The following is a 27,290-nucleotide window of genomic DNA, read 5'->3' as shown; positions in this document are numbered from 1 at the left end:
TGTTGTAATCATGCATATATAGGAAACTGTTCTGGTCACAACAGATAACAGTCACCCAGTGACCTAATACGTCTTCCAGTCCTTGTGGACATACAGTGCTGTGGTCCTCTAAGATGTATTGATGGAAAAAACTCTAAGGTGCTTTATAGGTGGTTATTGCAGTTCATAGCAAGGCAAGGTGGTGCACAGAGAGGCACAATCAGCCGGGAGAGCAGGTAGAAAACACCTTCCCCTGAGCCTTCTCCTCCTGGGAGCTATCACCACCTGGGAGCTATTGCTTATAGCACCTGCAGTAAGGAAAGTATTTAAAGTTGGCTCCCAGCCTTGGCTGGGGTCTTCAGAGCTACTGACATGACTATACTGAAGTGTGGTGCATACCCCATTGGTAAAATCTGAGAAGCAACCTTTCACATTTGTTTAAACCAGAGCATGCCTATTGCGCTTCTCTATTCATAGGCTCTTGACTTGGTTAATAAAACTCCTTTCCAGCACTAGTAGTTATTTCAGCATCTAATTAAGTCCCTTTAGACTACCTCAACAACATGATTTATTATGATCCTCACCAAAGGTCACCTGAATTGCCAGGCTCTGGCCCTCTTAGCAGGACCAGCTGCTTCAGTAGGAAGTGCTTTGGAGACTCTCTAAGATGCTTTGCCATTAGCATGATGGGTAGTTTTATGATATTATTAGTTGACACTAAACCCACATGCTTCAGGAATATTTTTAGGCAGCAGGCTTTCTACGTAACGAAGTTTAAGTAGGAATTAAATGTAGGTATTTCCTCTGTGTGCATTTAATGTTTGTTTCAGGCCCTGAAGTGAGATACTTGTGCCCACAGCAGCAAGCTTTCCCCAGACATCTACCAGAGATGCCCCAAGCTACATGGAGTGGTTACCTGGAGAGGTTAAATAGGAACTTCAGCTTCTTCACATCTCAAAAGCGCGAAAAAGAGTTTCTACCATTTTAACCTGGATGTTATCAACAGAAAACACTCCTAATGAAACACCGTCCCTGTAGTGTTAGACAAGCAAACACTTTTTTCCCTGTTCAAATCCTTCTTAGATCAATACTTCCATATCACCCACAAGGAGCAAATTGCAAATACATACATATCTAAGGACCCTCCAAACCACAAAAGTTGCAGGATGATATTTCCCCTCACAGCTGCACTGTGTCTCCTAGTTCCTGACACACTCACAGTGCTGTAAAAACTTCTAACACATAATGACGTGCTTTAAGCCAAAATGGGTCATTATATTTTTTATAACTGCTTTACTGCTGCTATAACTCAAAATTCAATCCCTTCAAGGGATTGTTGCCTATCTAAAGGCACTGAGTGACGCTATGGTGGCATGGGAGGCTGGTCTTGCTGGAGTCCCATCCCGTAACATGCCAAGGGGCTCCCTTCTGCTGGTCTGGGTACCTCCGGCTCCCGCTGTGGCTGGTGGGATTTAAGAGCATTCAGCACCTGGGAGAACTGGCCCCGCACTTATTAAGGCCTGTGATGTAATTACAGACTAGTTATTGAATTGCTATTGAGATGAAACATCGCGCAGTGCTGTGAGCTAACAGCAAACGTGTGCAGCCATGCCTTGTTAACTCTTCACTCCGCTATGATTTAATCACTTTGCATGCTGGTTTTGTTACAGGAGTGCTCTCCTGCATACTAATAGCTGTGTTTCTGCCAGGAAGGTTTCTCTGCAGTGAATAGATTGAAGATTCACTGAATCTTTCAAAACCACTTTGGTAATTTATTCACCTAGGAGCCTCTATGCCCCTTATTGTCACTGCACATCTGAGCATTGCAGTCAGTAATGGATTTTATTTTCACAACATCTCTAGGAAGCTGGAATTACAAGACCTGTTTGGGATCTCTAAAGGAGCTTGTGACAGAGAAAAAAATCTAACATGTGTCCTAACTAGCATTTTGCAGCTAGTTAGGACTTCTCAGGCCACTGTTACCAAATGTGTCTTTGAACTCTCCATGTCTAGATACAGACCAACAAATTAAAACAATTAATACAAAACCCACCTGTTTGTAAGTATATGTATCATAGGTGTCCACATTCAACTCAGGATTTAGAGAATCCAACAGTGCTATACAAATAACATTATTATTTTGTTATAGAAAGGGAAAACAGAAAGCAATCCCTCTACTTTTTGCAGATATATTTGCCTAAATATTAAGTTGTTTTATAGTCCACAAATAGCCAAATATATCCAGGGAAAAGCTAAGCTGTGTGCTTTCATTATTGCTTGTGCTGATGTTTACCTGAGCATAACAACTACTAGGGACAGTCTGGTTCCAGGAATGCTATTGATGAGACTGATATGCAAGATTTCTATGTGATATGTAAGGCAATACATGAGCAATGTAGTTAGGTTTTATGGACAAAATGTTGCTTTATGAACTTGTGCTTTATGAATGGTAGACCTCTCACATCCCTTTATGGCTCCTGGAATCTGCTTGTCCATAGTTAGGATAAAAAATCCTTCTCTCCAGATTTTCCATTGCTTTCCAGGGATGGTAGGTCTGGCCCAAATGGCACAGGTTAAAAGGTCTGATTAAATGAAGGAATTGAGAAAGATGTAGAAAGAGGTTCATTATTCTTCTGCCTGAAGGCATGAGCCAACCTCTTATTGCAGGAGCTGGGCAGACATGTCCCTGATGGATACATTATTGCAAAAATCCTGAAGAGGGTAATTATGCACCATCCACTGATGGAGACAGGCTACAGAGCTAGAAACATTTCTGGTCTGTTCCAGTAGCCAATGGTGCTTTTCCTTGGAGTGCTGTCTTGCAATATGAGGAAGGAAATGGGGGTCACGATACTTGACTGAAGACGTGGCCATAGGCGAACCACTAATTCTTGGTCTATCTCTGCTTCCCACTTCGTAAAAGCATGAAAATGATCATCTGGTGCAAGGTTGCAAAGGGCTGTATACATCTTTCCATAATTCAAATTAAACACTTAGTGCAGTATTTATTTTACCAACAATAAAACTTCTACTCCCTCTTCCCTGTATCCTGATAAATCTCAATATAGAATTATCCTGAGATATTAGATAATATTAAGCTCTTCTTGTTCAAAGAGACATAGATGTACATATTACTGCCAATAACATCTCTGCAATGATTCCATGGCCCCCTCATACTAATGGAGAAACTGAAGCAAAATATGATTTGATTCACTCATGGTGAAAGAAAAATGTCATGATCTTCTTTACTGAGGCAGAAAGAATTCAGACACTTTTACTCAGAAAGTCCCTAGCAGTAGAAGTACCTGTTTTTTTGTGATGAATATTACGGACAAAAATTTCTCATGAGTGTTATGTTAGAACTGGTATATTTTTGTGAAGATATTTGTTGATTAAAACTCATACCTCTAGGATTTTATGGGATTTTTCAGGGAAAAAACTTCCCCAAACTCAGCATTATAGAAAGTGCAGATGAAATGGACTGAATCCATGAGAAGATGGGCAAATTAAAATGTTACTTTGTTACAGTGAAATTCATCAACAAATCCAAGCACTTTATTGGTTTTAATTTAGCTTTTCTTGGGAACACATTCAAGTGTTCGTAATCCCATGACAGAATAAAAAATTAGGAGATTTTCGAAAATATCTAGCTCCTTAAAAAAGACAAAATCTTCATGCAGTAATGGCATCTAAGTATATCCAAAATACTAGAATCAATGCCCAGAATTTTATGTTTACTCACATTTAAAAAAAATGATGGGTTTTAAATCCTTGAGCTGAACCATGCCAATGGTAATGGAGCTGGATGCTGGTGTTTCAAAGGATGCTGGCTGGGCTTATCTCATGTTGTAGAGCACTGGGCTATGGAGCACATGAGGCAGCACTAATGACCCAGTTTTCCCACTTTTCTGACCACCTCCAGCCTCCTTTAAAAGTTCTTCTGCACAGGAATGCTGGGTAGTGTTTTTTAGTAAAATCCCCTTGCCACATTATTACAAGAAATCAGAAGAGGTGCTAACTGGGTTTAGAAAGATTGCACTGATCAAGGACATGAGCCCTGTTTTGAATCCTGGTCCCAACAAGCATAAATGCTGAGCTGATGCATTCTCCTAAAGCAGCCCTCATTATAAATTAATGATTTCCCTTAATGTCTTTTGTAACTTTGACTCGCCTATGCTAAAAATTTCTGTGTATATGGCATCCTCCAGAAGTGTAAGCATACATTTCAGACTTGTATCACCTCTGTGGGTAGGAGCTTGTGTTGCGACCACATCAGAGGGTAGAAAAATCTAGATTTGTAAAATGATTCCAAAATGTGGTTTTAGACCTCTGCATAGTGGAAGGCTGAACTTGGATAAATCATGCTCTGGATTCTATGGTGTTAAAATGTGATTAAAAGTTAGGTCAGGACAACCTGCCACAAAGCAGAGCCAGATGATTTGATGAAACTTGGTAGTGAAAGTCTTTACTTACTCCAACAAAAATCTGGAAAATAAAATAAATGTAGAATAATAAAAGGACTTTTTAATGCTCAGAATCAACCTAATAAGTGGAAGCAGCAAGTAATGCTCCTGAGTGTTCTCATGTCCAGATGGTGTTTCCATATTCCAGCAAGAGGGAGGAGAGAAGATAATTAAATTCTCAAGAAACAGTTTAAGGAGTTGAGAGATTTATAGTTACGTGCTGCCTCTATAAAGAATAAACTTGCAGCACTTGTCTTTAAAACTCATAAATATACAGACAGAATGAATTACATGTACAATGGTATGAGGAATTTGATTCAAATTATCGCTAATTTGGTTGTGTTTCTTCTTCATTACTACGAATCGCTCTCAAAGGAGATCCTTAAATTGCAAAGTTTTTCTATACTGTGCTTTTGCACTGCTTGTTCTCTGTTTATGGGACTGAACCAGGATTTTATTTGGCAGGACCTAAGAGCTGTAAATCCTATTTTAAAAGATTTCCCAGACCTATAGGCATCCTTCAGTACTGTAGAGCCAGAAGTGTAGTTACATAGCTGTTGTCTTCATGGCTGCTGGCTCAGTGGACATACCTGAGGAAAAGCAGACGTATACTCAGATAAATTCCTTTCCTGTTGCTTCTTTAGGTATTTTATCAAGCACAGCTCAGTTACAACCTATCATTTTGCTCTACAGCTACAAAATTGCCTGCTAAAAATGGTAGAAATGATTTCATTCCTGTTACCTGTGATTACTGATCCACAGCACCTAGGCTAAGCTACTGATAACCACAGTGCTAGAGAGGACATCCAAATCAGGTGATAATACTTTAATGTTTTTATTAGAAGACTCTATTTTCCTTTCTCCAAAGAGTGAGACAGGTTTAAAGTCATTTGACCTGCACAATACTGACAATAAGGACTACCAGTAAGCTACAAACCGAGGTTCCAGCAGAGATAATCTTCAAAGAGCTCGGACAAACTATAGTGATTTTATGGTATTTTGAATCAAAACAATCTTACTGTTTCTGAAAAAGGAGGAAGGACTTGAGACCTATAGAAGAAGATAGCGTTCCCTGTTCTGTTACACTGTTGTCTCTTCGCAAAGTGAAATCTGAATTTTCCCATACTGGTCAATGATTGAAAGGATAATACACAGTGCAGTGGTAAAGGCACTTCTCTATCACCAGCAACCATGCCAAGCATGAGATAATAGTTTTCTCTTAGCCCTCATTATAGTTCTCTCCCCTCTGTGTAACTACCAATTTTCTTTGTGTCATCCCTAAAAATGATTAATCCCTTCCTGATAATGCATGATTATGGAGAACTTTAATTAGCAGGCTGGTAGGCATTCCATGAACGACACCCCCCCTATCATTTTCATCATGTATTAAATGGCATTAATTGCAGTAATGTATGCATGTGCCAGAGGTCTTCCTCGCTATTCCTCTTGTCTCAGAGCTAGAAGGCATTAACCCTTTGTGGGGAACCTCACACCTCCCCAAATGCATTGAGCTGGCCAGGATCCGCTTATGGCTGAGGTCAGTTGATGGAGTCTGACCAACTAATGTGAAGGATGCTACAATGCCGCTGTCTGCACTAGCAGGGACTTGAACCCCAGGATCCAGAAAATCTTTGCCAGTTCTGTGTGTTCAAGCAAAAGTCTCAGTGACTTCACAGATTTTTTACGAGAGTTGAGACACTGTAACCAAACTTGCTACATGGAATGTCAACAGTACAACTTAGCCTGCAACAGAAATGGTTGTATGTCCTTTCTTCCTCCATGAACAACCTCATTAGGACTCAAGTTTTAATAGTGCTGGCAGGTTACACTGGGGATCAAGGGAAGCAGCCACTGAAGACAAGGTGCGTCTATTTAAAATGGAAATACAAAATCACTACACAGCTGACTACAGTGGTAGTTGTTTATAAGGCTTCATCCTTCAGGTGAGAAGGAGCTATCACCTAAAGAAGGTCTTTAGTGCTTTACTGGCTCAGTGTCATTCAGCCTTACATGGTACGTGTTTAAGCCCTACTAAAGAAACAGGAATAAATTGCTTTCCACAGACAAAACTTGTAATTCCTTACCCTTTTCTCTAAGCAACTGAATTTTACATCCCATTCTAGATGAGAAAACCCCATCCCCAACTAAATTTATGTATAAAGTAGCAAACCCCTTCCATCCTGATCTTATTTCTGTTTATCTTAGAGGGAATCAGTGGTAGTGCCTGTGCTGGTTTATGAGAGGAGACAGAAGTGTAAGCCCATATTTTATGATGAAAATGACAGTAGGAGTGACCTTGCTCTATCAAATATTGCTTTTTCGACAGTGTCTAGAGGAGATAGACAATCTAACAGCAGTCTGCAAAGCATCATGTTTCCTTAGATCCTGCTATGGTAATTCAATTATAAGCATATAAAATTAGATGAAAAATAAGGTAACTAGCCTTCTGGGACTAAGTGATTGCAATAAATGTTGCCTCCTGACAGCAAGCATTACATTGTCCTCTTAAAAGAGAGGTTACCTTTTATTACAGCATACTTCTCTCATTTCAGTCTGTGCCAGGCAGCACTGCTGTTAACCACAGTCTGCAGAACAGCAAAAAATCCTTTAAGACAATTATATGCTGCCTCTAAGGTACCAAAGCAGAAAACTTCCAACTCTCGACCTTTGGGATCAAATGAACAATGCCAGACTTTTCTTGTTTGGTTGGGTTTTTTTTAAAGATATGTTTTTGCTTTCCACTGCCTTTCATTTAAGTATCACGGAGTACTTTATATGCATCGGTTGCTTAATCAAATCTTACAAGCCTTGCCATCCATTTTAGATAAATTAATCTGAGCAATAGTTGTGTCTGTGTCTCTAAACTCAGCAAAGTTTGCAACTGATCGCAAAGCAAGTTAATAAAAGCAACAGAGTGAAACTGAGGTATGGTGGAGGTTAGTCTCTAAGTGTCAGTACAAAAATTCTTTTCAAACCAGAAATATTTGCCCATGCATTTGTCCTGTGGACAGCTGAGAAAATACAATTTTTTAAATTATTACAGGCTTGATTATAGTAAAATAATTTATATTTACCTACTTTTGAAGATACATATGGGTCTGATATAAAGTCATACAGCAGTTAGTGCTACAAACACACACTTTTGTAGACAGTCACAGAGTATACAGCAAGACCTGAGCTCTGGGTGCTTTTATACAACATAGCTGGAGAAGAAAGCATCAAACAGCAATAGGTACTGTCTGCTACTGTCTGGTCATTAACATTGACTTCAACTGTGATTTTCTGGGGGAAGCAGAGGTGGGAACTCCTGGCAGAAGCCCTTGGGTAGCAGATGTTGCAAAACAAACACTTGTCCAATCTGGCGGGCTGCTGCTGCTCTATGTGCTTGATCAACTGCAGGGTAAGCAGGGCTCCTTGATATATTCCCAGTCAATAGCTTTTCCATCCATGTGTTATATGTGTATGTAAATAAATAGGTTTTTCTGCTAATCAAAAAGATACTAGAGTATGACGGCTTATGAGCAATAAAATAATACCCTGAGAAAGCGAGGTAAGGCCAAGCTCTGTCTAAGCAGCCTGAGGAGCTGTGGAAAAGGAAGTCTCCTATTAGTGGATCCAAGTGATTCTCCATCAAACCACAACAGCTCTACCCTAGTTCTATGACCAAAGTCTGATGGGATGATTACTTTTATCCAGAAGTCTGCATTTCATCCAGAACAGATATTTCCACTGACATGACCCACATCAGCTGTAACAGGAACCAAAGGGAGTTGTCTCTGCTGTAAGTGTACCCATAGTAGATATCTGACGTTAGATGGATCCTACATGAAAAGTGCTAAAAAGGTGTTCCTGTAAACTGCTTGAAAGCAAAGAAGTTGAAAGACGTCTCACTTTCAGTTATGGAAATAAGGAATAACTCCACCAAATGCAATGGACTGATATTTTTGTAAAATCTTTGAAAACAGAAATCCTACCAAGGTGTCTGTATTTTCTCATGTATACATATTTTGCAAAGGCATCTGAATAGAGACATTGACATTAGCTTCATAGTTCAAGCTGTGTTGTGTTTGTGCTACTCTGAGATTACAGTTTGAGAATTTAGTCCTGCATGATGGAAATTCAGACAAAGATATACTCAGCAGATGTAAACAGATATAACTCCAATGACCTTATAATGGAGGTATTGTTTACAGCATCTGAGAATCTGGCCCACAGTTTGTTATGCAAAATCATTATATTCTGTACTTGGATTAATGTACACACTAGTAAAACTCATTAACCTCTTCAGGTATCACTGCAGGTTTTCGTGAATGAAATATAACGTTACCCAAACATATCACCTCATAACTGTTGATAAGACCCGTAGAAACCTTAATCTTGTCATTCAAAAATGCTTCTAATTATGGTAAAGCAATTATCTTGGCACAAAGGCAATGGACACTGTCTCCAGTAGCTACTGACAGCTTTTCTTGAAATGAAAACAAGAGGAAAAATGTACAGGTTTTTTCTTTTAAAGAGACAAACTTCATAAACATAATAACATTTACTATAGACCTGAATGTTTTTTTGGGAAATGACACTCCTCTGCCTATGTCTGCCATAACTATAGATTCAGAGATTTACAGGTAGTCTGTTAATTAGTCCACTGTACTGTTAATGCTACTTTTCTGTACTGTATTTCCAGGTATTTTTTAGAATACCTGTAAATGCCCCCAAAATACAGTCCATGTTCCCTCTTTGGGGTAGAACATGTTTTTACAAATATCCATGTCCAGACATTTTGTTTGGTAATATGCTAACCATTCTACTTCTCCATTTTATTATCCTCATTATTTCCTATTTTGCCATCTCAAATATTTCTTCATCCTTAGAGTTCACCACAAACAGCTACTGGCACCAATGAATACTCGTCAGTCAGAGAAGCAGTAGTCCATGCATTACCAAACAGACTGATAATGTTCAGCAGAGACAGTATACAGCTGCTTATGACAGCATATACTTTATGTTACACACATGTTTGTTTTCTCCTGAGCTGTTGAAAATAAGGTGTTTCTTGTTGGCTTGCTGCTTTGCAATTCTTGTTTTAGAGGGCATGCAGCTATTTGAGCAGCTTCAATCATAGCAGTGGACAACTGGTGTGCATGCATTGCGTATGCAATTTAAGATAATTAAGCAGAATTAAATTATGTAGGATTAAAGGCTATGTAGTTCTGAATTTATTCTTAACAGAGCTGGAGAAAGCTGACTTTTATGATTCTTCTCCTGAAATGTCCTCTATCCTTAGCTTTTTGGATACTCTAAGGCATTTTCAATGAAATCTCTGTTGGACCTAGACATTACTCCAAGTTAAGGTAAATTTATGATGAACGAGCAGTGAAACACTAGATATTCTGTACTCACATTGTCCATTAGGTAGCTTTCTGCAAAATGCCTTTTCTTGGCATACTGTCTTTCCATTGTAACTTACTCTGAATCCCCCTGTTCACAGTACTGGTAGGAGCTGATGCATTTGGAACTCAGTCCCAGTCAACCACAGTTAATCCCACCTCGCTGGTCTATCTCTCAACAAACTTTCTGATGCTTTATGGCCTCTAGGTTTCATTGTTACTTTAACTTAAGTACACTTGGAGTGGCTAGAGGAATGTACCTCTACCTTCAATAGTCAGATATGCACACATCTGCTTTCTAGTTAAAAATAAAAAAAACAGAAGAAAAAAAAAAGTTAAGATTAAAGCTTTAAAAGCAAAGTGACACAGATACTTATGGCCAGTCTTTCAAAGCTGCACACAGGTACACACGATATCTAAAAGTTATCAATTCTGGCTCTAATTGCCATCCTTAGGCACAAAAAGTGCAATAGCAAAACCCAACATACCTTCACATGTCAGTAGGAAGTATTCCAGATTGTGACTGAAGGATGCACTGAAATAAGTACAGTTTTCAATCAGATCACAAGACAGACACCGTCTGTTGAAGTTTCCATTTGTGCTTGCACTGAAAAAGTTAATACAAGTTCATGAAGGTCACTGAGTAAATATTATCTGGAAGCAACATTACTTGAACCTTACTGTACTGTACAACAAGAACATAAATATAATGTGTCCAACATTAGTAAGAGACAAAGCATTTCCATTTGGTTGAGTTTAAATAGCAGTAATGGCTTTTTTTTTTTTTTTTCTTCCAGAATGGAGAATATATAAAAGGATACTGATATCTTTTTTTTGCAAGGTCAGGTGGTTATGAAGGAAAGTATAGTTTTTAAAAGAAAATGATGGTTGCAATTCCACAACAGGAAGTTATTTGGTGAATGAAGGCATGAAACAATGGAGCGGTATTTCTACACCTACTTATATTATAACGGACAATAAAGAGCTGGAATTGTTTTCTTTAAGTTTCTTACTGGTTGCCTCGCTGGTCTGATTTGCTAGCAGCTGCCTCACAGGCCAAAGCCCATTTTGGTTGTTTAAACAGTTGCTCTTATAACATCCAGGTAGAAAGGAAAGATTGTTATTTAGGGATCTGTTTCTGACGAAGGTAACATGGCCTCTCCATATGCTCAGAAGTGCTTTCTAAGTGTCTACTATATGCTGAAGAATGAATTACAGATTATTAGCAAATATTAGTAAATAACATTTTTGCATTTTTGAAACTTCAAAATGCTTCAGGAATATTAAATAATAGATCTTTCCAGTATTACTGTAAAGCAGATGAGTGGTTTTTGCTACCATTTCAAGGTAGAAAAAGATGAGGCTGAGCAACCTGTTTAGGGCTACTGACTGAGCTGAATAGCTCTCGTGTTCTTGTTTAGGGTCAGATCATGTCTGTCTCTGACTTAGATCCCATTTAAGGCTACTAAATCAGACACAAAAAGAAAAAAAAAACCAACCCAAGCAGATCTTCATCTGATATAAGCTGTCAGAGCTCCAGTGGAGCTTTGTCAATGAACATATGCCAAGGTTGCTGCTGATCTGACACCCTTGGGCTGGGATGAGAGATGGTCAAACTACCCAGCGCAGGAAATCAAATACCTGATGTGAGGCCAAGATCCCTGTGTCATCAAAGTAAGGTCAAGGATGTTGACATTTTGGGCATCTCTTTCCCTGTTGACTACGTGGGGAGGTGAGGTTACTGAGGCACCAGAGTGAGCTGCATGCCATGATCGAGGGGTGGGTAGCACTTTGACTCATGCCAGCAGCTCTTGAGCAGTTCTGCCTGGACTCAGCTTTTAAAATGAGATTTTCTTCCCATTTCAACAGAAATGAATGGTCAATATAATTTTGATTTTTTTTTTCAAGAAAATAAACACTGAGCTGAGCTACTCTCAAAACACTGTGGAGTGCAGTGAAAGGAAAAAATGACTGAATTACATGTAATTTAGTTCGCTCTGGTTTCCTTCCCACTGAGGGAAAAAAGGTATGACATCATGTTAGAGAAGAAAAATGTACTGATTGTCCCTTATCAACTGATGTTACCACCAGCTCTGCCCTTCATTGCAAATGCTGAGATGACAGCAGGGTGATTGAGAAGAAAAACAGGACGAATGGAATAATTATTCCAAAATGATTATTTAAAAGTTTGGATTTCCTCCCCTTTGTAATCTGCTCCCACAATACTTCGCAATAGCTACACTACCAATAGCTTACTATTAAACTAGCCTTTTACTTATCACACAGTTAGGGAGGATACTAATTGCAGAAAAACATTTGCAAACATAACATATTGTTATTTCTTTTCAATTTTGTGAAGAGGTGAGGTGCTATGAAATTTCCATGAAAACTACTATCTAGAAGTATAAAACCAGTTTATACCATTAGTTTATGTAACTGAATTCTTTCAAGTGCTAAGCAGTTCTGTCAGAAGGTTTTGTGACAGTTTATCAATCTTGAGACCAATTTAAAATTTGCAATAAAATGAGAAAATTGTTAAACGTAAAACATTTCCAAATGTCAAGCATTTTGTTCATTATTGTTATGCTGTTCTGTCTATTCCAGTGACACATTGCAAGATATTGCAATGCCATTAAAGACAAACGCATAAGAAACTGTTTCTATTGCAATTGCTTATATAATGATTCACATAGGATTGAAAAAATGGGAAGTTCTCTTCGTGAAGTTAGCAAAACACATACCTGTATAAATGTCGCCTTCTTGGCAAATCTTCTGTGCTGTGGAAATAACTGGGGAAAAAAAAAATCAAAAGGCAATTGTATCATTAGAAGGGTGTTTGCTAATTTCTTCATTCACATCACCATTTTCCTGATCTTGTAAAGGCATGAAAAATTTCAACTGAATTAGAAAAACATACAGAGGGACACATCACTGCAGAGGCTGAAGCAAATACGTTGCAGGCTGCACTGCAGTTAAAACAAGGATGGAAATGTTTGGGTCCTAGACTGGCCATGTCAGTGGATAGAAAAGGATCAAGTGATTAAATGAAAGACCTTCACATTTTTTCCTTAAGATTTATGGCTCAGAATTTCCTTTAAACACCTTTCTTTTTTCTCTAGAACCAGTTTTTATTTCTCTGAGCACCTTTTATTCTTTGCCCAGATAGATAGCTAACTGGGGTCTGATGTGAAACCCACTGAAACATCCTCTTTGAAAAAGGGAATTGGACTTTCAGGGAAGACAGAGTATGAAGTTGAATAATACTTCATTGCCCTTGTTTTGTGCTGAGACTGTGGTGATCTCCTTTTCTGGCTGAACAGCAAAAGCCCTGTTGTGTGGTGACAGGTTCTGAAGGTAATAGAGAGGTATTGCTGGAGGTGGCCAACCTCAGTCCAACACGCAGGGTCCAGATTGATTCCCCAGATGCATTTCATGTGAATAATGACAGGCCACAGGAGCAAACGTAATGTTTGTGGGTTGCATAATATCAGGCAGAATATTCAGCCCTGCCAATCTGCTTCCAATAAACTGCACTTGCCTAGATGTATATTTTGACTGCACAAATTGTACTTCGTATTTTCTGCTTGACTGCCCAGCTAAAATGCAAATAAGACTTTGGTGCTAGTTTGCTACTTAGCTCTGCCAAGTGCTAAAGTCCCTTATATGCTACTGAAGTTATTGGTAATTGAGGGCATTCAAAGCCTTGAGGGAACATTGTGCTCTTAATGATCATTCAAAGTTTGTCATATCCCAGAGACTTTTTACTCAGCTGTTCAGTGACCTTAAGAAACGGAGAGATGAGAGTATTGTATCCACTTGAAACTTTACCTGGTATCTGACCCCAGAAAGCCTTCCAAACATTTTCTTACGTAAGTTCTTGAAATGTATTTTTAAAAGTAAACATTTACAGAAGTTATTTTACAAGCATAAAGGGCAAGTCTGAAGAAGTGGGGTTTTTTTGTATTCTAACTAAATACTTTTCTGATGCACTAATATTTTTGCAGGTCAATAAAAGATTCTTTCTAAACCTGACTATCTAGGTAGTCAATGAAAATAGACTTCTTTCTTTCAGAGGTTAATATCAGAAGTTGCAGCAAGAGAAATCACTCCTCTACACAAATGTATTTAATAGTCACAGAAAGAGGGGTTTGAACTATGCAGAGAAAGTCAAAATAAGACAAGATATATGTAATGGTGTGAGAGGTTAAGACAAAATGGAGACAGCTTCTCCTGCTCTCATCTCCATCTCCTTATGCTCATACATCTCAGATGCATCACACCATTGTAACTAACTCTATAGTCCACGACTAAACAAAGGAACGCTGATTTGTCAGACCAAAGCTTACTTACATTTTATGCCTCTTTTCATCATATGCCAATAACTTTGTCACATCCCAATCGCCAGATGTAATAGACTTTAAGTTGTCGCTGCTACTATTGGGCTGCCAGAAAGAAAAAAGAATTAGATTTCTTTAGGCTTAAAAGAAGATCTCTGAGCAAAGCTCCTCTTCTGAAAAAGGGAGCTCTTTTTACTCCATTGCCTATTAAAAATAAACCATGCATCTGCAATTTCCCCCCCTCCCCCTGCTATTTCTTTGAATCTGTAGGGATAGAAATAATAGAGAGTCAGAATCACCTTAACCATAACTGCACTGAAGATAATGGGATGAATTCAGCACAGAATAGCTTCAAACCCCTTCCTCTAATCCAGCATACCCACGAGATTCTGATTAATCCTTTATGGCAGTGCAGGGATTTACTTATTTATGTACAACTAAGGCAGCATTAAAAAATAAACCAAAGAAATGATATTGTTTAGAAAGAGACAATTGGTTGACCTGTTTCTTCTAAGTATCTCACTTGGAAATTCATGTTATCTTATGCCCAGTAAAGCATCACTGAAGGTTTGTTTTATGCAGAAGACCCACATTCTGCATTTGCACCTTCCAGTCTCGCTGGTACAAGCACAGATACTACTTTTTATTGCTTGCTGCATCAGGTGAGACCCAAAGCAGCGGCAGCGAGTCACCTGTGATGATGACATGGCGATGTGGTAGAACTTCCCACGTCCTCCCTGGGGAATGGCTCGGACAAAGAAAAACTTCCGACCATCCTTGGAAAAAATCGGCTCTTCATTCTGTAAGCAGCAAATTTAAGGGTTGTATTACTGTTAATTTATTGCATTTAAAATTGCTCAGCACTGCAAAGCCCTGTGAAATTAATTCACAGTGAAATAGAGAGTGCTCTTCAACAGCAACCTGAGGCAAACAAAAAGCCCACTGAATATTGAAGAAAGTTTTGAAGATTATTGCTTCTTGCTCTCAGGAAAGTAGACACCTTTCAGCTGTGGGAAGACAGGGAGACAGGCAGCAAGGAGAGTTCCTTGGCTATAACGTCAATTCCTGTTTGCAAAGCAAAAAGTACACATACAGCTGACTTCTTGGGGCAGTTGGAATAAAGCCTTCAGAAATGGTTTGAACCTCACTGGCACAAGTATGACAGAGCCTGTTTACTCTGCTGGAAGAACTGACCTATTCCTGTACTCGAGGAAACACAACTAGCAGCATCTAACTGCTGTCTTTTCCTGCTCTCTTACAAATGCTTATTTCACTGAATTATTTACAAAGGGGAGGATATCTTGCAAAACTGTCTTTGACACAGAGCTCCCAGGTGAATGTGATGATTGACTTTTATTGGGTGACTAGAACTTTCAACCAGGGATAGAAGAGACTCAGCAGAAGGAAATCAAACACCACATATGGTAAGCAAGCACTTCCTGGAAGGGTCTTCATCTTCTTTTTGTACAGGAACCCTGAGGCACATGGGAAGTCTCCACTGCAGGAGTTGTTAAACAGCACATTACAAGGGAAAGCAGAAGGATGGTCCATATGGTGTGACACAGTAGCACTGTACCAAGGGAACTGGCTAGATGAAACTCCTCTACTCTGAATCTTGAATAGCTGGGACTAAAACAAAAGCTGAACCTCTGCTGAACCTCTCCTGTGATATCAGGCTTTTCTGGGGACTGGCCGATCCCTGCCTTCCCTGGCCCAGCTTCGTGGATCCTTCTTCTTCAAGGGCAGCCAACAGGGAAACTGTTGCTCAGCCTCTTCTGGGTTCTCCTCTGGGTCAGTGTTAGTCAAACACCCTGGCTTTCTGCTTGGCATGTGTCAAGATACCACACTTGAACCAGCAAGAACTTGGTTGTGCAGGGAGATTTATGGCTAATGCAAACACCTACAGCAAAGAAACATTTTTATTTCTCATAAGCTAACACATTATTCTTACTGTAAGTTCCTTTGCTTCCAGTTCTTCACTGATTAATTGTTTTCCACTGTTTATCAGATTTATCAACACTGTATTAGGTGTTCAAACTGTTTGGTTTTCCTTTTATTTTCCCCTGTTTACGTTTTTAATATATTTTAAAATATGCCCATTTACAGCTTGTTTCAGGTCTATGAAATAATGGTTTCATTTGTTTCTCACACTGTTCTTGAACCTGAAACATGAAACTCTGTATTATTTCCAAATGTCTTTCAAGACAAGAGAAACCTCACTAAAAAAACACTGTGAATGATAACTTGGGCAAACCTTCTGCTCGACAGGTTTTCCTTTACAGAGGTAATAGCAATGAGTTCACTGTATATTTCTATATCTGTGCCTACTTCATTATATATTCTAGCAATACGTCTCTGCCAGCGAGAGCAGGCATCGTGCAGATTGGTTTGGGCTTCATTCAGAGTTACAGGAGAAGGAGGGACACGGCACAGATGACAGATGTGAGGTTTTAGCATTCGGCTGATGTAATGAGACAGCCTGTTTGCATGTTCCTGTTGCTGGAAAGACAATGCATTAATACAACCAGAACTTTGTTTAGATCTTCACAGAGATGGTGACTTATCCCAGATGGCAAATGGGGGGGACGTCAGGCTGAAAGGCTTTTGGAACAGGATTTTATACTGTGGGGAGCTACACTGGGCACATAATTAAAATATTCTGCATGTGATAGAATTTGAGCCTTTGGTTGACTATTATCAGTGGCAGTCCCCTGGAAAAGGGGAAACATAACCCCCATTTTTTAAAAAAGGCAAGATCATGGAGCAGATCCTCCTGGAAACTATTTGGGGCACATGGAAAATAAGGAGGTGATTGGTGACAGCCAGCATGGCTTCAGTAGGGGCAAATCATGCCTGACAAATTTGGTGGCCTTCTACAATTGAGTTACAGCATTGATGGATAAGGGAAGAGCAACTGATGTCATCCACCCAGACTTGTGCAAAGCATTTGCCACTGTCCCGCATGACATCCTTGTCTCTAAATTGGAGAGACATGGATTTGACAGATGGACCACTCAGTGGATAAGGAATTGGCTGGATGGTCGCACTCAAACTGTTGCGATCAACGGCTCGATGTCCAAGTGGAGAGCAGTGATGAGGGGCGTTCCTCAGGGGTCGGTGTTGGGACCAGCGCTGTTTAACATCTTTGTGGGTGACATGGATGGTGGGATTGAGTGAAGCCTCAGCAAGTTTGACAATGACACCAAGCTGTGTGGTGTGGCTGACATGCTGGAGGGAAAGGATGGGCCCGTGCAAACCTCATGAAGGTCAACAAGGCCAAGTGCAAGATCCTGCACATGGGTCAGGGCAATCCCAAGCACAAATACAGGCTGGGTGAAGAGTGGATTGAGAGCAGCCCTGCAGAGAAGGACTTGGGGGTATTAGTGGATGGACAACTGACTATGAGACAGCAATGTGTGCTTGCAGCCCAGAAAGCCAACTGTATCCTGGGCTGCATCAAGAGAAGTTGGAGTTGTTCAGCCTGGAGAAGAGAAGGCTCTGGGGAGGCCTTATAGCAGCCTTCAAGTTCTTAAAGGGGGCCTACAGGAAAGATGGGGAGGGATTCTTTATCAGGGAGTGTAGGGATAGGACGAAGGAAATGGTTTTAAACTGAAAGAGGGTAGATTTAGATTAGATAGAAGGAAGAAATTCTTTACTGTGAGGGTAGTGAGATGCTGAAGCAGGTTCCCCAGAGAAGTTGTGGCTGCCCCCTCCCTGGAAATGTTCAAGGCCAGGTTGGACAGGGCTTTGAGCAACCTGGTGGAAGGTGTCCCTGCCCATGGCAGGGGGTGTGGATATAGATGATCTTTAAGGTCCCTTCCAAGCCAAACCATTCAATGATTCTATGATTATTGACTGAATCCCACAACACTAGAACAGAAGATCCCTCCTTGAAAATCATAGGAGACCGATTTAATGCTGGTAAAAGAAAATACCCTTCCTATGTAGCATGTAGGGAAATTATGGAAATTTTTGACACAGGAGGCTTATGGAAGCTGCTAGTATCAGAAGGTGTGAAAAGCAATTGAACAAACTTATGATTCATTAGCAGATCCTAAAGGGAATAGACACGGATATAATCTCAAATGTCTGTAATCTTTTTATTGTAGGTGGTGGTGAAATATGAAAGGACTGGACTGTGGAAAGCAGACAGCTCACACACTGTCCTTAAATACCATCAGCTGTTGTGTCTGTTAAAGGCAGAATGATGGCGCAGAGGAAGCAATGGTGAGACTCGGTAGGGCACTTCTTAAGTTCTTATGGCTCTTCTTGTCTTTTTTGCTCAGCTAGATCTCTGTATTGAGACAAATGAATTCTATCCAAACAGTCAAGGTCAGTTTCCAGAAATCCTCTGCTTTGTGCAGATGAAGGCCAAAGCTGTCCTCACGTCAGCTACATGTAGCAATAACTCAGTGCTCTCAGACTCAGGTATAAGGGGAGAAAAAAAGTAAGGTAACTCTTATGATAGGACAGCAGCTTAAATTGAAGCTTAAATCAGACTAAGTGTGGGTCCCCAATCCCATTTGCCTTTCTGGGGCCTGTGTGAACAGACAGTGGCCTGGTTCAGGAAGCAGATCTATCCAGAGATGTTCACCTGGGATGAGCGATTGCCCCTGGATGGAGGAGGAAGGAAATAGGTGGTTGGAGCTGAAGACTACAGAGTCATCCTCAGAGTTGAAGGAATAATCACTAAACAAAGGATGACCCTGTGGCTGGAGAAGGAATTGGGGCTAACCAACTTGCACTGCTATCAATAAAAGAAAGAGGCAGCAACTCCATTTCCAGCAACCTGTTTATTGCTATATATCAAAATGATGTCATCAAAGACTTCAGCTTTGGTGGAAGAGATAAGGTGATGGGAGGCTGCTGGAGAGCACTGTGACTCCTGGAGGGATCAGTGCCGGAGTTCAGAATTGCGCAATACAGGTCACTGCAAATGGTCAGGAGAAGAAGAAACCAAGGAGTGCCTTGGAGGCTTATCCCAACTTTGGCAGAAACAGGATGAATGAGGGGACAATGCTAAATGCAGTCTGAACTTCTACAGGTCTTAGAGAGGGGCATGAAGTCCTGGAGTAAGGAATAACAATTAGAAAAAAAAAAAAAAAAAGAGTGTATTTGGTTGTGTTTGGAGAGGGATCACTGAGCATCACTGGATCTGCAGCCACCTGAGGAAGACTCCTCTGGTGAAAGAAGGAAAGGCAAGGTGCATGCAGGATTGTGGGGAGTGCACAAGTGTCTCTGATCTTGAGGATTTCCATGATCAAACATCCACTGGGACAAACATTAGAAAGAGAAATTACCCACTTTATGGTGAGTCAGAGTGCAAGAAAGCCATGTGGACCCATAAGTACAGCACCACCAAAACCACCCACACATTAACATAGGTCAAATACTCATCATATTTCAGCACCACAGGTTGCAGCTCCAAACTGGTCTGTCTGTGCTCCCATGGTTCAACACACTCCCTGCCTTCTGCTCTTCTAGAGTACAGTGCTTCACATGCTTTTGGCTGAACTCCATGTGTTTCCTCACAGAAATTGGTGGGAAAGCAGATTCTTTGAAGTTTGGTTTTATTACTGACTTGAGAATTATAATTCCATAAGACAATTCTTCCTGGTTCATCCTCGAGTTTTAAAACCAATTAATCTGAATAACTCAATCCTTTCCAGTTGATTCTCTGATACATTTTTCCTTTCTCAGCAGTCTCCTGCCCTCTCTGTCTGATCAACCTTTGCCCATGTCTTGGGTTTGAGTGAGTGGTGGGGGTTTTTGGTAGCAGGAAAGGGGGCTACAGTGGTGGCCCCTGTGAGAAGCCTCTCAAATCTCCCCTTGCTCCAAGTCGGACCCACCTCTGGCCAAGTCCGAGCCAATTAGTGACAGTGGCTGCGCCTCTGTGATAACATATTTAAGAAGGGCAACTTGGGAGGAGGAGTTGGAGTTGTGAAGAGAACATCTGTACGAACACTGAGGTCAGTGGAAAGAAGGAGACGCAGAGAGGGAGGTGCGCTGGAGCAGAGACCCCCTGCAGCCTGTGGTGAGATGGCAGGGCCACTTCCCCTTGCCACCCATGGAGGTCACCAGTGGAGCAGATGCCCACCAGCAGCCTGTAGAGTGCCCCACACTGGAGCAGGTGACAGAAGGAGGCCAGGACTCTGTGGGGAGAAGAAGTTGTAGTTTGGCACTGGGAGGACTGCAACATGCGGGGGTGACCCATGCCAGAGCAGCTAGTAAAATGCTGCAGCCTGAGGGAGTCACTCATGTCAGAGAAAGTTTGTGGAGGACTGTCTCCCATGAGAGGGACACCACACTGAAGCAGGGCAAGAATGTCAGAAGTTTCCCCCCCCCCGCAAGGTGGAAGAAGTGGCAGGAATGACTGCACCCCCCATTCCCTGTCCCCTGTGCCACTGGGACAGATGAGGTAGAGATATTGGGAGCAAAGCTGAGTCTGGGGAGAAGGGAGGGTGGGGGAAGGTGTTTTCAAGATGTGGCAATGCTTCTCATGGTCCTACTCTGTTACGTGTTGTTGTTGTTAGTATCTGTATTAAATTTATGTTCTTTTTTCTTTCCCTAACTAGTCTGTCTTTTGCCAGTGACTGTAATGGGTGAGTCATCCCTCCCTCTCCTTATCTCGATTGCCAATCCTTTTGCTTTATTTTCTCCTTCCCAGTGCTGGGGGGGAAGGGTGGGGTGTGAGCAGCTGTGTGGTGCTCAGTTGCCCTCTGAGCTCAAACCATGACAGCCCATATCCCAGAAGTAATGATTTTGCTCTGTAGGTATTATTCTTTCAGGGCAATGTCCTGATACTTTAAGTGTCACAGGGCCATAGTGCTGATAAACAGGTAAGTGTGACATGAATCCTTTTAATCCTTTGCAGTTTGGTAAACACTTCACTGAAATCTAACAAAGTGTTAAAAATGTGCATTGGCTTTACTGCAACAATGAAGTCACCTCCTCTTTGGGGCACAGGAAGAAGATCTCCTTCCATCCCCTGCCACACTCAGCCCCTGGGGAAATGCTGAGTTTCATCCTCCATCCCTGTCCCCCTGCTCATATGTGGTTGGGTGCACAACACCAATGGCCATCTCTGAAGCCAGGGTACCTGCTCCAAGGTTCATCAAATGGAGAGGAGAGGAGCCCATGCTTCTGGGTATCAGTCCCCTCCAATGGATGAAATCAGAACTCTTCATTTAAGCACCAAAGACTCTGTTTGTAGCCAGAAGCTGCTTTGTTAGCTCTGGCAGATGAATTTGGATGTTTGAATTATGGGACTCTGGGTTCTATTTCTGCTACATCCTTTGTCTTTAGAGTAACATTAGGTCAGTTACAGGTTGTCACATGACAAAAGGGCTTTACAGGGTGAAAAAGTCAGTTTTGTTTCTAAGGTTCTCTGAACTCTGTTTTTATTTTAAAAATCTCATTTCATACCACCTATGTGTAAGAATCATTACTGGGTTATCATGCTGTCAGAATTAAGGCAAGCGAGTTGTAAAAGCAAAATGGTGTGAGGTTTTCAACATCTCAACCTTTTGACAGAGAAAATATCTTTAGTTTCAGACTGAGGTGATCTGAAACACTAGGGAAATAGGACTGGAAATAAAATGCAACCCGAAGGAATTGTTATCAGGGGAGGCCAGCCAGCCCATGCAGGCAGTTTTGGAGGCTTTATGTCTCTGAACAATTTTGTGGTAATCTCCTGGTCCTGCCAACAACAGTGTCAAAGCCTATAGCCTTTGGTGGAGTTGGAATTGAACCCTGGTTTATAATTAAATTTGTTGAGGCCACATTCACAATTAAATAAATAAACCAATTAAAATACCAGTAAAGTTTTCTTCAGCAGGTGCTCAGAAATTGTCTTATTTCTCCCTTGCTGACTCATTGTCTGCATATGACCATCACTGGCGCTATTGGAAAATGGCTTCTTCACAAAAATTGAAACAAAATTGTTTACAGCTATAATTACTGTTTTGAAGAGTTTGTATACTTAAGCAAAAGTATGAGTAAAGTTCAGTCTGGCTCTTACGCTCAGAAGTGCACAAGCAAGTATATAAATAAAAGCAGTAAAAACTTCCAAAGTCCCTAGTCAGTTTTGGTGAACATGTGCTTGTTCTTATTTGTGCAAAAGGTTTGAAAACACTGGCCATTTCATCTGACTAGGAGTGACAGATACCTTCTAGCAAAACCTGTGTAAATACTGTATATTTCTCATTATACTTTGAGTAATTTATCCTATTTTTCAGCTACACAGACAGTGACAGCAGTATTTCTTTTTGCATGTGTTGGAGAGATACTCTCCAAATATTTTGGACTTGAATAAAATTAATTCATGAACTTAAGCCCAAAAGGGAACATGAGATCATTTACTATGACCTTCCATACACACACTATTAAATGTCACTGAGTTACCAAACTACTACTACCACAACAACAAAATTTGAATTCATGGGTCGTATGCCCTATCTCAGAACTTCCAGTATTTCAGACAGATGAAAAAAGTCAACCCTGTCATCCTTGGAGACTCCCTCATGTCCCTGGTGAGTATCACCTGATACTGATGCTTTTCTCTTCTTGTCTCCTGCTGCCTCCCAATCTACTGTGAAGTTTGCCCCTATTCCAGGAAGACCACATGCACTTAAATTCCCAAGCAAAAGGTAAAGCTCCTGTATGCTTTTCAAACCAGGTGTATGGAGTACTTTGAAGAAGTATTCTAAAGAATGAGGCAAGCAGTTCAATTCCTCCATCCTATTGATTTGAATTTGGGGTACTTCTCAGAAGGAGGTTTGGCCAACGGAGCATAAAGAACAAGTTGGCCAACCAGGCAGTGGGTGTTTCTTCAGAGTGGGCTGAATTATGCTCAAGGTCCATTGACTGTGTGACCACACTGCTCACCATACTGGCTGTCTACAGAGGGAAATTGGGTACCTGGCTCATATGAATATACCTATATTAAAATGTCTCAACCAAGGAGTCTTCATCCTGAGCTGAGTCACACTTCTGAGCTCCTTCAGTAGCTGCCTAATGTGCAATTCATCTCCTCCTTAAAGAGGATAGGGGACTCACACTAGCATTTAACATTTTCACATTGTTCTCACAGTCCAACACACATGCCATGAAAATAACTTTCCAGTTATCTAGATTAATGTGTCATAGAGTAAAAGGTAAATATACAAAATACAATTATCCTAGCAATTTCATATTCAATCAAAACTAGAATTTTAAGTAATTTTGTTGTCAGAAATTTGAGCAGAAGAGCTCTGTAATTCTTCAGACTCTTACAAAAGCTTTTGAAGAATACTATCAAGTGTCTCCAAAGTCCATAGCAAATGCTCTCTTAGTTTAGTACTGAGATGTTTGACTCATTTGGCTGTAATGAACACCCTTCTCTAACCTCAAACTCAGTATATGATGTTTGGAGATGCAGTAAAACAAACTATATTTCCCTGGAGCAGGCCTGTTAGAGAATGATAGATCAGGACAAAGCACCATGCTTGTCCATGTAGTAGCTAAATGACTAAAGAACCACAGCAGTGTAAAAACACAAGGTCTAGTCTATTGCGTTAATGGAGGTCCCAGTAAATAGCAGTGAAAGGATTAAAACTATCCTTGGATTTATGAAAGAAATGAATCCTGTGAAGTACTTTTTTTTAGATACAAAATATGAGCAATTTCATTTTCTCTTGGCTTGTCTTTGAAGCTTTTGTTTTCTACTCAAGCCAAGGCTGCCCTTATGAATGTAAAGAATACTTCAGCAGCATTTTTACTCTATACCTGAGTATACCAGCAAAAGATTATTTGAAATGGTTGGAGCACAAAATCTATTTCCTCTGTAAAATCATTTTTTATCTGGATCAGACATAGCCCATTGCTGTAGGACAGCCACTGGAACAGAGGAGATCATTGTTCTTGCTGTGAACTGATATACTGCAGTTTCTACGGGTTCTTGGATCCTCTGAACAAGCTGTGACAAAAATATGAAATGCTTTAAATCTGGACTTGGAAGAATATAGTACAAGATCTTTATCTGACATGCTACTCCCTGTCTGGCATTCTCATATCCCATGAAAAACAGTTCACTGTCGTGGCTGAATTGGTATCAGCAGCTTCTCTCTAAAGAACAGCTTAATCAAATCTGAGGTCACTTCACAAACTGACTGCTGGGGAAGTGTTATAAATGATCTTCCAGAGATATACGTGCTGGAAATCTAGAGGTTTTATATAGACATATGTTGAAAAAAAAAACCTTTTCAAAAAAAAAAAAAAGCATATATAAAAAGAAAAATCCCATAAATTGAAATTTGTTGGAGGTTTAAACTGTTTCCTATTTTCTTTTTTTTTTTTTTTTTTCAGGATTTATTTTCATCTTTGTTCTATTTCATTTGGGGGATGGGAGCACAGAGTGATACAATGTAATAGTATTATGTGCAAGTTACAGTGTCAGAAGAATTATGGGACTCAGCTGTCTGTTAAAACAGGGTATTAAACTGCAAAAGGTAGTTTCTCCCCATTCTGTGCTCCATGTAAGCTCTCATTGTTTTAATTGCCCCATCAACACTTTTGTTTTATTTTTCACCTTCTTACATGTGCAAATAGCTGCAGAGTAACATAGATAATTTTGTCAAATTGAGCTTAAATGACTTAAAAGTCCTACCTGCATGATTCTGTCTCTAAATGGACATAGGCACACTTAATAAAATGACCTTTGATCTTCTGTTTTCAACAGTGGACTTCTTTCCTGTCTAGAAGACCAGAAAACAACTACCGTACTGCTTAAAATCATCATCAGTCTCAACATATGGTGTGAAGGACTACCTCTGAGGCTGACAAGTCTCACACAGATACTGTCAGTGGGTGAATTTCCACCAGCATCGGATTTTCATCTCTTTTAAATCCAAGTAAATTGCAGGCAATGAACTGAGGGACCTACCAGAGAAGATGGCATCTTCAATAGATGAGAACTTGTATATTACTGTGAAACTGTTTTCTATAACACAAACCATGCCATCTTCCAAGTATCTTTCTCAGGTCTGGAAATCAGTTTTTCTCTTTGGGGGAAAAAGAAAGAAAAAACCTACCAAAAACTTGACCACAAAGAGAAAATCACTATTACCTGTCTGTGCAGCCAGCCTTCGCTTTCATCTTCATGTTTCTAAAACAAAACAAGATCATTAAATACCATACGTCATGTGTATGACATTTACTTATCAGTGCAGGAAGCAGTTTGATTTAATCTGAAAAGTTGTGCAGAAGCACAAAGGAACTGCTTAAATATGTGCTTAGGAGTATAATCCAGTGACTGCTCTCCTTGGCTTTCCTCTCTGATGAATAAGCATGCACTCATTCAAGAAAGCATTTTACTCATACAGACAAAACACATAAATCCACAAGAGATATTATTCTCCAAAGAAATAAAGATTGTTAAGAAGTAAATAAAGGTTGAAATAAAAGTCGTTAAGAAAAGATTCTGCACTGTGCTCTATGCACTGTATTGCCTCATTTTTTCAAGAGATAGATATATCAGAATACTCTTCTACTGTGCAAACACCTATGCCAATTTAAAAGATGGTATCTGCTAATACTTACAGAGGTTACATCAATACACCCTTTATATTAGTATGTCTATAGAAGGTGTAATTAACTAAAATGAAATTGTGGGTAGATGAGCATGACCCATTTTTAATGCCATTAAATATATATAATGCCATTAAACTGGAATGTTGCAAAAATATTCAGGTTACAAACTGTTGATGTGTGTGTGCTTGCGCATGTGTACAGTTATTTCAGGACAAGTAACCACTCTCTTACACACACACATGTACACACACAGTGTGTGCAGGGACATACCATCCCTGTCTTTTTAGGAGGTGTAAAAAAAAAAAAGTAACTGTTGCAAACATTGTTTATATTCTGTGTCTGCCTAAAGAAATGAGTGCCAGCTGACTTGTCATCAGGCAAGATAACTGAAATACTTTCTCCTTACATGGGTTATGAAAATTGATGGTGAATGACCATTTGGCTCATCTCTCCTACCTTTGTGCAGACTCCTGTGGTGGCGTCGCAGAGCGTCAGGATAGACACGTTCTGGGCCCTGTTCAGCCAGTTCACTGCCACCTTGGTGCTGGTTGCCCATTTCACCATGGTTATGTAGTAGTCCCTGTAAACACAGACATATATGAAAAAAATCACAATACTGACATCCTCATGAATTGCCACATGGCAGAGCAGTCAGAGGCTGCTGCAGGCAAATGGTCCAGGAGAGATCTCTGGTTATTAAGAATGCTACATCTTGATGTCTCTAGGCTTCCTTATGTATGGATTTCAACCCCTAAAAATGACATTTTTAGGGCTGTGAAGGTGTTTTATCTGCCACTTCTGAAAGTCATTTTCAAAGAAGAGACGAATGCAGAGATAAAGAATCTTTCAAGCTATTCAGTCTTCCAAGAAGGACTGACATGCCTCGAGCTACAAATTTATGCACAGGTGGAAAAGAAATTGCAAACAATTTCCATTCTGAGCACACTAACTGGCTGACTCAGACCCATCACTGCCAATGGTTGGATTCTTTATGCTTATGAAGAGTTAATGGCCTCTAAATATGCCTACTACACACCAAAATATCCATAAATGATGCATTAAAAGGAAAATAGCAAGAAGGATAGAGTTTAGAGAGACATGGGGTTTCTGTAAAGCAGATGCAGCTGGTTCATAAAGACATCAGCAGAGATGTGACAGTTTACATTGGCAAAACCACTGTTCCAGACTCCCTGTACCATCCTCTACTGCTGGACATATTCAGGTTGTGATAGTACTTGGAGGAAATCACCAGTGTGGGCTGCACATTCCTGTAATCAATATCTTGCCCAAGAAAACATAGGAAAAGGTCTGTGCGACAGTGAGCAATGGAACCACCTAGGCTGGGCTGGGCTGGAAAATACAGGGTCACAAATAAATACACCAATGGTCACCTTCTCGGAGCCAGTCTGCAGTGGTACTCACAGATGGCCACCTCTGCAGCAATTCAGGGCTTCACCACTTACCATCTGTAGGGTAAAACTCTCCCTGAGCTGACAAAGCTGGTGATGTTATAATATACTCTGGGCTCTGTGGGCCAAAGACATGCTTAAATTGTA

At 40.3% G+C, this 27,290-nt stretch overlaps 1 protein-coding gene across 5 annotated transcripts in view; it reads right to left on the bottom strand.

Moving 5' to 3' along the window:
* Positions 1–27,290, bottom strand: part of DPP6 (dipeptidyl peptidase like 6) — a 565,289-nt gene that overhangs the window by 27,751 nt on the left and 510,248 nt on the right. For all 5 annotated transcript variants that reach the window (XM_074831423.1, XM_074831453.1, XM_074831444.1 and 2 more), the window contains exons 11-16: positions 26,191–26,314; positions 25,271–25,309; positions 14,859–14,966; positions 14,180–14,271; positions 12,571–12,618; positions 10,318–10,436 (exon numbers count right to left, since the gene is read on the bottom strand). In XM_074831423.1, coding sequence (XP_074687524.1) covers positions 10,318–10,436; positions 12,571–12,618; positions 14,180–14,271; positions 14,859–14,966; positions 25,271–25,309; positions 26,191–26,314 — 530 coding nt within the window. The remainder of the gene's footprint in view (positions 1–10,317; positions 10,437–12,570; positions 12,619–14,179; positions 14,272–14,858; positions 14,967–25,270; positions 25,310–26,190; positions 26,315–27,290) is intronic.

Source organism: Strix aluco, chromosome 1 (assembly GCF_031877795.1).
Source record: "Strix aluco isolate bStrAlu1 chromosome 1, bStrAlu1.hap1, whole genome shotgun sequence".
NCBI lineage: Eukaryota > Metazoa > Chordata > Aves > Strigiformes > Strigidae > Strix > Strix aluco.
The sequence above is the reverse complement of the archived record's forward strand: the minus strand, read 5'-3'. Positions and strand labels throughout refer to the sequence as shown.